The sequence below is a fragment of the Leguminivora glycinivorella genome, chromosome 23 (genome assembly GCF_023078275.1).
Source record: "Leguminivora glycinivorella isolate SPB_JAAS2020 chromosome 23, LegGlyc_1.1, whole genome shotgun sequence".
Lineage (NCBI taxonomy): Eukaryota > Metazoa > Arthropoda > Insecta > Lepidoptera > Tortricidae > Leguminivora > Leguminivora glycinivorella.
In genome coordinates, this window is record NC_062993.1 from 12,087,787 (window position 1) to 12,104,554 (window position 16,768).

Here is a 16,768-nt window from a genome sequence, read left to right on the forward strand (position 1 = left end):
TTAACCTCGTAAGGCCCACCGTAGTTAGTTTTCCCATTTTGAATTTGAACCTTGTTCTATAAGTATCTTGTATCTTGCGCAATTACTGCGCCTTTATGTCCCTATGCCGACCAGAGTCAATTTCCGGCCTCGTGATCGTGGTTTATTTGTAGGCCCAGTATCGCGAACCGTGTCTCACAGAAAATCCCCTCTTGTTCGCCCTTTGCCCCTCCTGAATGCTCTCTTAGCATCAGCACCTGAGTGCGATTTATTTGCTGGCAGATGGAGTGCTGTGCGCGATGAATTATTGAGGTTCTGCGAGAGGATGGATGTACATCTTTCAACAGTTTATCATGTATAAAAAATGTTTTGTACTTGTTTTTAGTTTTGCAATGATTTAGTATTTAATACTGTCATGCTGTATCACTATTTTTGAAATAAATAAATAAATAAATAAATAAATAAGTAAATTGGTACGAATTTCGTTTGTTTCGAAAATCAATGTATCAATGGAAATTCTACTTTATTTGGTTCATGAAAGATTCAAATTAGATTACAACAATATGTATATTGTAATGTACATTGGGCCTTAGGAAGTTAAACCGCAGTTTTGGTCCCTATCATGGTAAATCTTTTGGCACTAGGCTTAGAATAAATTTAAAAGTGGAAAATGTCTGCCTTGGGTGAGACTTGAACTCACAGACAGACAGTCTTGCAGACGTTTCTGCTAATCAGAAGTTAAAAATTTTGCATGGTTAGCGCATCGTAACTGGTGAATTTCCAATATGACTTGGAACTCCGGTTGCCGTTTAAGAAGTTTAACACTTACGGTAGATGTCGCTACGGGTCCCATTGACCTTAGTAGTGGAAAATTTCGCTGGCTTGGTTGAAGTCTTGGTGGCTCAGTTGGCAGAGCGCTGGAGTATCGATCCAGAGGCCGTGAGTTCAAGTCAAACCCAAGGCAGACATTTTCCACTTTTAAATTTATTCTAAGCCTAGTGGCATCGATTGCAGACGTTTCTGCTAATCAGAAGTTAAAAATCTTTTGGCACTTGAGATACCATCAAAACAGTTATTACATGCCTATGAGGAAGAGGATATCTGGATGATCCAATCGATACGGTATGCAGGTCTTAAGAGGCACTCCATGTATCTAATCCTAAAAGGCTACCAGAATATGTACTAGTGTCTAGAAAGCCGTACCTATGTACTTATTCGCTTTGCAGTTTCATTCATGAAGACCACGCGTTTGGCTCTTATTGTCATTAGGTTTGGCAAATATACGCGTCATCTTAAATGACACGATTGAAATCGTTCAAAGTTGATAAGCCTAAAGCCTTAGATTTCAATTTATTTGCCTGTTTCGTGTTTGTTGAAAGATGTGGAATTGTGGAACAGTCACCGGCATAAATATGTGATGATTTCTATACCTTGTCACATTAACGTCTTCAAACGTCAAACGATTAAAAGCTGGGAAATGGAGGCTGAGAACCGCGATCACTGGAGGAAGACCCTGGGTGAAGGAGTAGTTGCACACAACCAAGCATGGTTTGACCTTCTTCACTCTAGGCGAGAATTAAGACACCAGCGCCCTAACCAACCTATGTCACTGGACACGGCCACATTCTCCTGTCAGCTTTGCGGTCGCGGCTGCCGCTCTCGCATTGGGCTCACTAGCCACTTGCGGAAGTGCCGCAATGTAATGGACGCTGCTTAACCCATCATATTATTGATGTTAGAGGCCATTGATGAAAAGCGACAAGGTACAGAAATCACTTATGGTGACTGAACTACAGAATAGAAGCTTATATCCAAATATTTTGATTAAGTTAACCAACCAACAAAGAAAAACCTTATGAAACGTTTATATTACAGAGTCTGATGGAGGCGTTAGTATGGCTGATGCGGTGTGGCGACTACGCCCTAACCTGTCAAGGGTCTGCGCTCAAATATCTACCGCACGCAGTACCACATGCCATCAAAGTGTTCCCGCATACTGAGCTCAGGTAATTAAGACGCTGACAACACCCAATGGCCTTGACGCTAGCGTACACTGTCTAATCGTATGGGAGTAAGTGAGAGCGCGATGTCACTAAAAGAGGGCGACTGGGTACAAAAAGTGCGGAAAAATATTAAAATAAAATAGAAAGATGCATTATTTGTGCAAAATGTTTCGTTAGTGTTTTAGATATGTATATATTTGTTACTATAATATTAACTAAAGACAACTAAGTGAATAATTGAACGACACACAACCGTTTAATGACGAACTCGAGACCAATCTTTGCAATTTTTTTCTATCGAGCCGATTTCATTAAATCGTGTATCGAATACGGCTATGTTCTTTGAAATATAATGAATAATAACATATAATTTACTTGCCTTACTAAGACTCATAGTTTGTCTTAAAAAACTGCGGAAGTAACATCAATTTTACGCAATTGGGTGTTGTCAGCCCCTTTACTTGTCGCATAAGAAGCATACAGGAAAGCCCGTGCCCCTGGTTGGTCTACGTTTCATGTAAGGTACAGCGGGGCAAATCCTGACGGGGTGACAGTTGTAACTGATCCATTTTTGCCATTATTACACTATTGAGTTCCACGTGTATCCACTGAACACGCGTGCCATATACCAGTAGACACTGCCACAGTATAATAAAGAGTACTATCATACAGTATGGCCACTTCCGCTCCCCGCTGAAAGCGCCGCCCACCCCCTCTCGGTTACCTCGCAGTTACCGCCTGTCAAAAACGCGACCAGTCGACCTGTCATATCTCACTCATACAAGCATGGTACGCGTCCACCTACACGAGCTTAGAATGTGTGCTAGGAACGCGCCTCTTTCATATATTTGATCGCCAGTGTCCGAGATGTGACACTGCACACTCTAATCAATAATGCAAACATTGTAAAACATGAAAATAAATGGATCATTTGCATTTTTCGCATTTGACGACTGGTCTGGCGCAGTCGGTAGTCACCCTGCCTGCTGCGCCGCGGTCCCGGGTTCGAATCCCGGTAAGGGCATTTATTTGTGTGATGAGCACAGGTATTTGTTCCTGAGTCATGGATGTTTTCTATGTATATAAAGTATTTATATATTATATGTATCGTTGTCTGAGTGCCCACAACACAAGCCTTCTTGAGCTTACTGTGGGCCTCAGTCAATCTGTGTAAGAATGTCCTATACATACATACATACATACAATCACGCCTGTATCCCATAAAGGGGTAGGCAGAACACATGAAATTCCTAAAGCTTCAGTGCCAGTCTTGGCAAATAAGGGGTTGAAAGAAAACGAAACTGTGACATTGCAGTGACAGGTTGCCAGCCTCCTAATATAATAATGTCCTATAATATTTATTTATTTTATTTGTATCTCAGTCGAAATTGTCCCGCTGTACCTTAATGTAATTTAGGCACTGGTCCCACCAAAAACGAGTAAGCAATGAGCTATCAGCGATAGACACGAACAAAAGATAATCGCTCCCGTGTAAATAAAATAGACGCGATGGTAGCGTGAGCGAGTTATAGTTTGTCGTCGAGCGATGATTTAGGCACTGGTCCCACCGCGAGCTAGTAAGCTATGAGCTACCGGCTATAAAAACGAACAAAAGATAATCACTCCCGTGCAAATAAAAGAGACACGGCGATGTCTATAGTTACTCGCCCAGCGGTGAGCTATCAAAATCGCCGTGTCTCTTTTATTTGTACGAGAGTGCTTATCTTTTGTTCGTTTTTATAGCCGATAGCTCATAGCTTACTAGCTTGCGGTGGGACCAGTGCCATACACGGGATTTGGCTGGGTATTAGGCTTGTGTCGTTCACGAACTATGAACTGTTAGGAATATAACTTTTTAACAAAAAATAAAACCGCCTTCAAAAATAAGCGCGTTACAAAACACGGAGAAACTAAAAAGCCAAAAATAACAAACCTTTGAATTCAGATTTCTTATCAGATTGCAATAATCTAAACATCCAAATTATAAACAAATCAATTATTTTTGAAGTCGGTACCAGACCTGTTTGCCCCTCCCAACCATACGCAGGCTGGCCCCGCCTTCAAAAATAATTGATTTGTTTATAATTTGGATGTTTAGATTATTGCAATCTGATAAGAAATCTGAATTCAAAGGTTTGTTATTTTTGGCTTTTTAGTTTCTCCGTGTTTTGTAACGCGCTTATTTTTGAAGGCGGTTTTATTTTTTGTTAAAAAGTTAATTTATTTGTTGATTTTTAGTGGTTCCTAGTGATATTATACGTATCAGTCCGAATATATGTACAGTAGTGAAAGAATTATCCTTTAACTCCTAACCATTGAGGAGTTGACCTTCCATCATCAGCTCAGCCACATAAAATTACTACCGTCAGGCGTAAATACTGGTGTACCTTTGAAAAATACACTAAAAACCTTACATGTGCCTATAACATTTGAAGAGTTCCCTCGATTTCTCCAAGATACCATCATCAGACCCTGACTTGGTGTCAATGGGACCATCTCGGGGTTATACCCGTTCGATCAAAAAAAAAATTTTCAAAATCGATCCAGGATTCTCGGAGATATCGAGTAACATACATACAAAAAAAAAATAAAAAAAAAAAAAAAAAAAAAAACATTCAGTCGAATTGAGAACCTCCTCCTTTTTTGAAGTCGGTTAAAAATCCCATCAATGACCGAAATGAACTGAATCTTTCCGTGGTCTGAGAATCGGTCTTTGCTCATTTAGTTCAGTATAGGATCGGCGAGCGCGAGCGGTTTGGATCGAGAACGAATGTGTGACTGCGCCGACCGAGTAGCAGAGCAACAAAAAAAGTCAAGTTTTCATATTAAACTTCGGTTACTTACAACCTTTCGGCCCGGAATGTTACTATCTGTGGACTATTCGTATAATTTTGACACTATTCGGTCCCATTCGTTCTGATCTTTCCGACCGCAGTGATCGCTGGTCTGGCTGAACTAAATAAGCAAAAGACCTAAAAGAGCGAACTAGTTCATGGGAGCGATTGAACGAGATCGGAGCGCTCCGATCAACGAACGAAACGGCACAAGCCTACTGGGTATTAAATGATGTAATTTGTTCGCAGCGCTCACGTAGTCCGAGCGTTAGACGCCCTTCCCCTGTCTCGACTGGGCAAGCAGCGCATGTTGGCGCTCCTCGAGCTGGTGCGCGGCGCGCTGTGCCGCGCGGGCGCCGCGCGGGCGCTGCTGCTGCCGCACGTCGCGCTGACTGTCAAAGCGCTGCTCATGGAGAAGGTCGAGGTAAGTAGATATAATGAGACATAGTAATCAGTAGAAAAAAGGCGTACAGATGTAGAAGGTTTTCCCTTCGTCTTTTTACGGAAACGTGCGAACTCATGTCATTTTAGGGCCATTTTTTTTTCAAAGTTGTCCACCTCACTTTTTTTGGAATTTGGAAATTTTTATGTCGTTTCCACTCAGAATCGCGAGCTCTTTCAATCCTAATAGGAGAAAAAAAGTGTCCCAAGGTTTTTTTTTCCATTCCGTTACCATTTCTTCATACATTTTGTATGGCGGTAACAGAATGGAAGGTTTGAAAAATGCATGGAAATCTTGGGACATTTTTTATCCTCCTATCACGATCGAAAGACTCTGATTATGAATCGCGTAAAAAATAACCATGACACAAAAAAGTAGAGTGGACAACTCTGAAAAAAAAAAATGGCCCTTTAGTCAGTCTCAGTACAAGAAGTACAGGCAGTGTTTGAAGTAGCACATTTACGAAAAATGAGACACTGACACTACATCTGTATTTTTTTTATGGAAAATCGACTTAATATTTTTCTAATTTGGGGACTAATTCTATTGATAAAGTAGCTTTGTTAAAGTATAGGTTTATAGGAGATTTACTGGCCACGAGTGTTCTAGGCGACACTAAAACATGAGATTCCATATAAGATGTTGCCCCATAGTATAACGCCATATCGCGATGGAGGTTGAACATAGTAAAAGTCTACTATTGTATGTTGCATATATTTTGTGCATATTATTGTATTTTATTCAAATTGATCAGAATGATCAGACATAACTTTTGATGCCTTAATTGAATGATTATTGTTCTGTTTTGTACTAAATTAATTTCATTTCGATATATAAAAACTGGTAACTTGGAAGTGGTCAGTAAATTGGGCAAACTTTCATTCCCTTATATATTTTTATTTACAATCATTCTTTATAATAATTCATGAATATTAAATTATAATTGATCAATTTTTTTTAAATAATGAAGTGCATTTGCACACGATTTTTAAATATTATCGTATAAGATAGTAACCATATCAGAAACCATTCTTGTTATGGGTATAACAATACATGTGGCGTCCACTTTGTAATAACAACCGTCCCTCCGTGTCTAAACTTCGAAATGGTATGTACTTGTACACTTTATATTCAAACATCAACATTTATATCGTAGAAAAATAGACGCTTTTGGTGGGACCAGTGCCTAAAGGGGATTCTAAATGGGTAATATTTTCACTGCTCTGCAAATATGTGCCAATGATTGGTGTCTTTATCTAACATATGATGTGAGAGAGGGTCATGAATAGATGCCGGCCACATATACCTGTAAAAATATAGCCCGTATAGAAGTCCCTTAAATCGAAATAGTGTGTCAAGTAATTTTGAATCTTACAATGTAATTTGAGTCTATTTTTGCTGCGGTAGAAATGTTGAAATGCACAGCACCAAATGAATTGGCTCGTTCCTAGCAATCTAGCCACAGAAGAGGTGACAGACTCGATGCGAGCGAATTTGGAACAATTTTTAACCTTTTTATATATTTCCTAAATACATTCTTAGTTAAAAAGCGCTGGTGGCCTAGTGGTACGAGTGCCACTTTCGATCCGGAGGTCGCGGGTTCGAACCCCGGTTCGTACCAATGAGTTTTTCGGAACTTATGTGCGAAATGTCATTTGATATTAGCCAGTCGCTTTTCAGTGAAGGAAAACGTCGTGAGGAAACCGGACTAATTCCAATAACGCCTAGTTACCCTTCGGGTTGAAAGGTCAGACGGCAGTCGCTGTCGTAATACTAGTGTCTATGCTAAATCTTGGGATTACTTGTCAGAGCGGACTGGGGTCCTGTGAGCTGTGGCAAACTCAAGGAGGATGACGATTCTTAGTTATTTATAGAATACGCTCCATAAAATATGTTAATGATTTGAGGCCTGAGAAATAAGATTATATAACTAAAAAAAATCATACAAGTTACCATTTGTATCAAAATTAAATATAATATATCCAATTTGTTACAAAAAATGTTTCCGAATTCGCTGGTATTCGAGTCTAAAGTCGCCTAGCAGGCGTGTATATGTCCGCTCCAGTGATCAGGTAAGCACGCATGTCGATGCATGTTGACTGTTTTTCGCAATTGTGTTGTCTGTGTACACTAAACCTTTGGGCCATTTGCATTACAGGTTACACTCGGAAAACTTTCGTAACGAATTTATTGTGTTTTAATGTTTGTGCAGCGTTTTGACATTGACAGAGAAAATTTTGTAATTAAAATAAAACTGGAAACGGATTCGCGTATAATGACATAGTAATGGTAATTTTTTTGAATATTGTATAGCTAGCTTTATTTATAGTGTGTGAAACTGCCTTAGAAATCTATATTATTTATGGTCATGGTTCGTTAATATTTCTTGTATGTGGGTAGCTTTTGCACATTGTGATTTTTGACCACGACCGAACGCTGTAAAGTGTTCGAAACGTCGGGTTGAATTGTAAATTCATTATACGCGATTTAATCTGTTTCCATAGTTTTATTCATGAGTAACTGTCGCGGTAACCGAAGACAATATTTTGTAATTAAATAAAAAAAAAACACCTGTAATGCAATTGACCTCTAAATATACACAATTTGAACGCTATGCAATGCTATGATTGTAATTTATTACAGATTTAGTGCGACACGGATGTCCTTCGTATTTTCCCGGAAACGTTCGTATTTGTCATGTTAGTTCAGTCAATGTAAGTACATCTTGTACTGAGACTGACTGAAATAGCATGACACGTTCGTACGTTTCCGTAACAATACGAAGGCAGATCTTTTCGCACTATATCTGTCTGTGTACATCTGTATTTCGAGACGTCACGGCGTTCAAGTTTATAGAAATACTTTGATGGACGGTATATAAAAACGATTCTTTATAAAATGGTGGTTTATACAAACCAGTCTATCAAAATTACATTTTGATTGTATCTAACGATATGGTCTCGCAAGAATAAACTGTTTTTGATTGTAACTATAAAACTCCCGTGAGACTCATACATATTTAAAAATATTTTAAGCGGGTTACTCACGTATTAAGTCGATATAGCGTTCGACATGTTGCCCGAGCAAGCGCCCGCAGTATGCGTCGCGCTCTCGACATGTAAAGGCGGGGTGTCGCTACTCTTGAGAAAGGTTCTCGAAATTGAACCGAAACATGTCGAACGCTATATCGACTTAATACGTGAGTAACCCGCTTAAAATATTTTTAAATATGTTTTTGATTGTGTAAACATGTTGAAATATTTAATACAAGCTTTCCAAAACTGTATAGGTATTTTGTAGAGTGTAGAGTTATTCTTGTATGCTTACAAGAAAATAATAGGCTGTTTATTCCTGTTTGACTTTTTTATGATATGCGAGAAAAGATAAAGTTTAAATGAAGATAGAATGTTCTTTGTTAAGTATTTTTCATTTGTTATAAAATTTAAACATTTGGTATTACATTTTGTAGGTAATGATAAATCCTAATCAAAACTAATGTTTGCACTAAACGTACTAATTTTAAAACATCACGCTATACAATTACTTAAAATTATATTGTTTCAATCATTTAACAACTTTTTCGCCATCAACATAGATACATACTTGAAATCGGAAATAATCTACTCAAAAGAACATCCATGTTAGTTTTTATTAATTTTACTCAAGATTAAAATGTGGTGCATATTTACACGAAACTTGAACTCATCTGTAGGGTTGGCATGGTATTTCTAAGTGGTTACTTGCAGTCATGGGAATGTACTTTTACCTGATCGCTCGTCATTAGACAGTATTTCTATCATTCACCATTTTATGGATAATGTCATTTGTCATATTGACGTTGTACTAAGCCAAATGTCAAGTTGGTTAATTCATTTGGTACAAGTAGTTGCTGCAATTAACCGCCTATACAGGATGAAAGAAAAAGGACCATTTTTGCATAGTGACTTTTGAGATAAAGAACAACTTTTATTATGCGACCGATGCTGAAATCGCGAAAAAAAAATTAGCTGTCCCATAGAGATGAGCGGCATCATGACAGTCGAAATGTATGAAACACCAAAAATTTTTTTACGATTTCATTATTGGTCCCTTAAGGCACTGGTCCCACCGCGAGCTGGTAAGCTATGAGCTATCGGCTATAAAAACGAACAAAAGATAATCACTCCCGTGTAAATAAAAGAGACTCGGCGATGTTTATAGTTACTCGCCCAGCGGTGAGCTATCAATATCGCCGTGTCTCTTTTATTTGCACGGGAGTGCTTATCTTTTGTTTGTTTTTATAGCCGATAGCTCATAGCTTACTAGCGCGCGGTGGGACCAGTGCCTAATAAATGTTGTTCATTATTATGACCTCAAAAGTCACTGTGCAAAGTTTGAACTTTCCTTTTGCTTTCACCGTGTATGATGTTAGTGTTACGTAAGACAGTTGTGTTTGTGTGAATGTGTGTCCGTCATTAACCCCTGAGCAGTCCAACTGGCACCCGCATCATGAGACTTGCACACAAAATAACTTCAAAAATCACAAAAAAAATAATACCACAAAATATCTTCAAAGTCTTCACACCATTATCCGGATCTATTTTATATTATATGTACACTAACAATATATTTATGTGTGTGTCCACGTGTGTGCATGCTGTGTGGTCACCTGTGTGTGTTTCATGTAGACCAGGCAGGCAATTATGGTCGCGCGATAAATGATAAAACAGCAGGCCATCCCTATCGCACTATTTGTAAGTGCGGTAGGGACGGCCCGATGTTTTATCGTTTATCGCGCGACCATGATTGCCATACAGAAGTTTTTTTTTTTATGTATCTGTTACTTTCGCACAGTAGTGACAAAAGGGGCCTTTTTGTGTTGTTTAATCGTAGTTGCTGTTGGAAATTCACAATGGGTAATCTTCATATTCACTTACCCCCTTATTCATAAACGTTCACTAAAGTTATCAAGCCGATAAAGTTCGTTTGTCCCTTTCCGACGTATTGGTGTGATAGAAAGGGACAAACAAAGTTTATCGGCTTGATAACTTTAGTGAACGTTTATGAATAAGGGGTTAGTGTTTTTAGGTATTTTAGCATTTAGCCAACATTTTTGTTTCACCTTTAAAAGAAACGAATTTCGAATTCGCCGTGCCCTGTCGGCCAAATTGGTCTTGGCATCTGTGGTGAATCCTTTTTAGACCATTGTCACTAGAGATTTTCGTCAGTCTTTATTTCGTATATGACATCTATTTCAATTTGTTCATTTGAAATATATTTAGATTACACTTGTTTGCAAAACTCATCACATTAAATTACACATTTACATAGTGGTCACAAGGGTACTGGTTAAAAAAGGTACACCCATTGTGGTAGTGTCAGTCCAAGCTAAGGAGGCAATGATTTTGACAGCCTTGTCGATGATTTATTTGAACGCCAAACTTAGATGAAAATGTGACGTGTAATTGGGCCATTTTTTTTTCATTTTCCACCCCACTTTTTTTGTAACATGGGTATTTTTTACGCGATTCATACTCCGAATTGCAAGGTCTTTCGATCCTGATAGGGGGAAAAAATGTCCCAAGACTTCTTTACATTTTTCAAATCTTACATTCCGTTACCGCCATACAAAATGTATGAAAAAATGGTAACAGAATGGGAACACACCTTGGGACACTTTTTTCTCGGATTAGGATTGAAAGAGCTCGCGATTCTGAGTGGAAACCACATAAAAATTACCAAATCCAAAAAAAAAGGGGGGGGGGGGCTTTGAAAAAAATCACCCAATTAACCCTTCTAGAGACAAGGCTATCAAAACTTCCAAGTACCTAAAAGGGTTTTTGTGTTCAAAGGGTTCTGTGTTTAAGGGTTTTTCTGTTTAAAAGGTTAGATGTGTGTTCTGGTCTATGTTTCAGTCACTAATCATTTATTAATTATAACCGAGGTATCACTTTTTCACGTCACTTCTATATTTCTCAAATATCACTTCACTTCCATATTCCTTCTACCACGTATAATTTATTAAAATGAAGATGTGTATTTATTTATTTCTCGTATTATAAGTATTTTTAAGTTTGTCGTAAATTCAACTAATTTTTTAACAATGCCTTATTAATATTAATAAAATAAATAATAATATCGTCACTGAAACATGAATATTGTTCCCATGAACATGAAATTATTATTTTAATATTTTTTTTTTTTATATTTCAACATAAATAACTTAAGGTATAAGGTTTTGTACTCAAATTAAGGAATAATATAATATTTTAATAATAAAACTACCGTGAGACACTGACATAGTCAAATTTTATTTAGACAAAACTTTATTTCGCAAACGTTTTTAATGGCAAAACTTATATCCCAAAAACATGTTTGGTCAAAATTTCACATCGCAAATTTCGAAAATATTTAGGCATTTGCATTTTCATTTCTACGGGATTAATTTAATTTACCGAAGATTTTTTTGCCAAATTTAACTTAAAATTGTCAAATGATAATTTCAGTTATATTCCCAAGGCTTCAGTTGGACAAGAAAAGTTTGCTCAACTTTATTTTTGTCAAATTAATTACTGGACAAAATTATTTTGTCAACTATTTTTTTGTCAAAAAATGTTTCTACAAATTACACCATGCAAAACAACGTTTGACAATAAATATTAAAAGGCATCAATGTAATGTAATAATTTTATTACTATTGTGACAGAAAACTCGTGTGTGACAGAGTCAGTTTAGGTGCGACGACGAGTGACTAATATGTATATATAAAAATACATGTCTAGAATATTTCTAGGAAAAATCCAATGTCCAAAAAAATACAATATTAATTTCATCAACAATAATAATAATAAAAAACGTAAAAATAAGAAACCATTTCGAATAACAATTAATCCCACGTTGTTTTATCATTCATGTAGTCTTGTGTTGTATAATAAGCTTTGGAAATGAGTACACGCTTTACATGATTCTTAAATTTATTAATTGACAAGTCAGTAATATGATTCGGAAGTTTATTATAAAATCGAACACAATTACCCATGAATGATTTTTTAATTTTACAGAGCCGTGTGAAGGGCACCGCGAGTTTATGTTTATTTCTAGTATTTATATTATGTACATCACAGTTTTTCTTAAAACTACAAATGTTTTTATGTACATACATAATATTCTCATAAATATATTGACAATGCACTGTCATTATATTAATGTCCTTAAATTTATCTCTAAGTGAGTCTCTATGGTTCATTTTATATATTGCTCGAATAGCCCTCTTCTGCAGAATAAATATGGTATTTATCTCTGAAGCACTGCCCCAAAGTAAAATACCATATGACATAATGCTGTGAAAGTAACTAAAATAAACTAATCGAGCTGTTTTCACGTCTGTTAACTGACGGATCTTGCTCACTGCAAAAGCTGCAGAACTAAGTCTATTCGAGAGGTTAACAATATGGGGACCCCACTGAAGTTTAGAATCTAAAGTTATACCAAGAAAAACTGTACTATCTACCAGTTCCAATTCCTCATCCTTCACAACGACACTTGTTTGCTCATTCCTTACGTTACTATTAGTGACAAACTTAATACATTTAGTCTTTTTTTCATTTAATAATAAATTATTAGCATTGAACCAGTTCACTACTTTAGAGATAGCATTTTTTACATCACTGTGAGCTTGTTGCTGTCGTTTGAGTTTGAAAATAAGTGAGGTGTCGTCTGCAAACAATACTATATCATGGTGGGTCTTTACAAGGAATGGCAAGTCATTTATGTAGATAATAAAATGTATCCGGACATGCAAGTGAAAATGTCATCCTTGACATTTGCAGCAGGAGGAAAAAAGTACGACATACACATTATCTCACACAAATCTTGGACACAAAGCATAAAATTAACAAACAAATTTCTAGTGCGCCATTTAATTACAATATATTGGGAAATGGAAATTTTGCCTAACAATACCTTTGACTAAATAATATTTGGTAAAATGAAATTTGACCAAGTAAATATTTTGGGAAACAAATACTTGCCAAAAAAAATTTGCTAAATGTCAATTTGCGATAAGTTGTTTTGCCAAACGTTTATTTGGGAAATGATAATTTGGGAATAATAGTTTGGGATGTGAAACTTTGGGAAACGTTTTTTGGCGAATCATCAGTAAACCTCGCGCGTGCTCAATGAAAATGCTCCTCGTTACGGAGCGAAACATGTCGAGCGACCTTCGACAATTTTACATGTTTAATAATATAATATACCTAAAGAAAAAAAAAACATGTTCCAGTGAAGTTAATGTCCAAATATGAGACATTAGGTTAATCGGATTTTAAGTTAAAAAAAAGTTGAATTTACTAATATCTAATATATTTAAACCCTATTAAATAATAATGAAACGTAACAGCAATGATTTTTGATATTGGTGTTTAAAAAAAAAAATTAACATGAGCCTTCGATGTCGCTCACTAAAATTGTGTGCAAATTCTTGATGTCGCATGCTTCGCGATTGACAGACTGTCAAACGTGAATGTCACTGGTCATTTTATATTATTCAACGTTTACCGTGACGAAATATTTTAACAAGAACCGTTTTGAAGAATAAAGTGACCAGTCTGCATTTAATTTGGTGTATGCTTGTACAGGATACTCGATACGAAAAAGATAATAAGTAATTCCCTAAATTCTTTGATCCTTTCTTCCCTTGTCTTACCTTCTATCTTTTAGCTAGCCCAAAGACATATATAACTCCTTATAGACAAATAAAGTTCAAGAAAAAAACGTACCTCAGTACCATACAGAAAAAGGTACGGTGGCCTAGATGGCATTACACCTTTGGGGTAGGTATTCTCAGCTAGATCGCGCTAATATTAACCCCTCGAATGCGGCCTGTCAATTTTGATCATTGAAAATACGACCTTGACATTTAAAACAATAGATTGAAATTCCCACGCACGGATCTGTGTCTAAGCATACGAAGGTACGACGACCGGTCTGGCGCAGTCGGTAGTGACCCTGCCTGCTGCGCCGCGGTCCCGGGTTCGAATCCCGGTAAGGGCATTTATTTGTGTGATGAGCACAGATATTTGTTCCTGAGTCATGGATGTTTTCTATGTATATAAGTATTTATATAATATATATATCGTTGTCTGAGTACCCACAACACAAGCCTTCTTGAGCTTACCGTGGGCCTCAGTCAATCTGTGTAAGAATGTCCTATAATATTTAATTTAATATTTAATAAAAGGGTTAATATTTGACATTTTAACACATATCAAGCTAAGAATATGGGCCAAATTGTCAAAACTGAGGTTCAAAAGTTTTAAGCCTGCGTCAAGAGATTGCAGTCTATGCACTGTGATTACACATTTTACTTCGACAGTAACTCTATAATACTCGATCCTCTTTGGCTAGCCCGTTGACCCTCCTACCTACCAATTTTCATCCTTAGTTCGAATTCCGAATCCCAAATCTTATGTCCTTTTGCTGTGACGCTGACGCGATGAAAAATTAACCCAGTGGCACTTGCATCGTGAGGTAGGCCTGTCAAGGTCATTGGGTGTTATCAGCGTCTATGATTAGACTAACTTCCTACTAGAACCTTTGTAGTTTTGTATCATTTCGTATCGGGTATCGCACCAAGCTCTCGGGTGTGACAGTTGGACCGCGAGGCGGCACACAAGTCGCGCTCCGTGGACAAGGCGGCGCGACTCCTGGGCGCGGATTCGTCGAGGCTCCACGACCCGACGCAGCATCAGCAAATCGTATGTATTGGAGGCCATCGGTCGACCTTATAAGGTCGATGAATGGTTAGTTGTGTACACAATCTGAAATTGTCGAATAAAATCTAGTTATAAGAGTTTATTCTGAATCAAATGGTTACGAAATATCAGACTTGCATTAGAAAACTCTCATTATATGTAGAAAATAAAAACAAACATTACACACATATCAAAACATATCGAGCAATGATTGTGTTTTGATCGTCGGTCAATAATTACAGTTAAAAGGAAAAATATTTTTTAAAGTAAGTAAAATGTACGACGATGTTATTAATCAAATTGTTTGATGGAATGCAGCTCGTGAGTGCAAAAGGTCAGTTTTAGCTTAAATACAACAACACCATCTCTGTTTACTTTATGGTACTAACCAGTAAGGCATTCGTAGAAAATCACATTGTGAAACAACTCACTAAACACGATACCAAAACTATGATATCAAATATAGTTAGCACAATACCGCAAAATTATCATCTAATGATGTCAAAAATATAGTTGCTTTTATGGTTTATAATTATAAATTATAATAGCGATAAGGACCATAATAATTTCTGTTTGGATGTTAAATAAAAATAATCTTTTCCCCTCACTAGCTCGGAAACACGTGTTTTGTCCTTTAATACCAGCGGGTAAAAACGCATTTTATCGACTAGTAAAGGGTAAAATAATTTGACCTTGAATAAAGTCAAATTGACTGCTTTAAAATTGATAAAAGTTGGTGAATCTAGTAATATAGATGATTTACCACCTGTGGAACTACTGGAAGCAGTGATAAACGCATTTTTTGCGTTGTAGTTTCCTCGCTATAGTGAGGGGAAAAGTTTTGTGTTACACTCGGATGCAAATGTATTTTACTTCTCGTGTGCAGGATTCTATTCTCGAACCACTCGCTTCGCTCGTGGTTCAACTATAGAATCCTTTCACTTGCTCGTTTTTCAATCCCACACTCGGCGTTAAAATACAACTTTGCCCCCTTGTATAACAAATAACTATTTTATTCTTGAAAGTATAAGGAGCTGTGATGGCAAGCAACATTTGTGACATTTCCAACAAAACTGTACCTACCTCATTGTCGGTTATCGATAAAGTAGATTTTTAATTCGTGCTATATTATTGATATAACAACCGATAATAAGTACTCTTTTGATTGAAAATGACACACTCATGACTTATCTTATAAAAAAAATAATTCTAAAACACAGGTGGAGCTATGCGTAGAAACGCTAGGCGAACTAGTCACCCTGCTTGCCAGGGACGATGTGGGCCCAGTGGAAGCCGACAGAGGCGAGCTGGCGAAACTGCTGTTGCCCACCGTACTCCGGGTCGCCGCTAATATGATGAAGGATGAGCGGAACAATGATGACCCTTTATTGGTAAGATTTATGAAATATTTTTTTATAGAATTATAATAGCTTTAGGGTCAGTATTTCAGTCGTCAGATAAATGTATCTACCAGCACGGGAAGCATGGTCGCGCGATAGACGATAAAATATCAGGCCGTCCCTATCGCACTTACAAATAGTGCGATAGGGACGGCCTGCTATTTTATCGTCTATCGCGCGACCATGCTTCCCGTGCAGATAAAGTTATCACTATCCTTTTCATCACACGTATAAATGACAATGACAGCTAACATTTATCTGACAGATATTATTTATCTGACAGATATTATTTATCTGGCGATTGAAAAACCAGCCCTTAGTATTTTTTTACACATTATATGTAACACCTTTATATCTGGTTTGTGACATGCAATAAATT

The 16,768-nt window shown here is 37.1% G+C and overlaps 1 protein-coding gene across 1 annotated transcript in view; it reads left to right on the plus strand.

The window, feature by feature from the left end:
- The window catches only part of LOC125238365 (dedicator of cytokinesis protein 1), a 102,685-nt gene that overhangs the window by 50,370 nt on the left and 35,547 nt on the right, over positions 1-16,768 (plus strand). Inside the window, 4 exon segments of the mRNA XM_048145671.1 lie at positions 1,855-1,985; positions 5,066-5,240; positions 14,888-14,992; positions 16,210-16,380. Coding sequence (XP_048001628.1) covers positions 1,855-1,985; positions 5,066-5,240; positions 14,888-14,992; positions 16,210-16,380 — 582 coding nt within the window.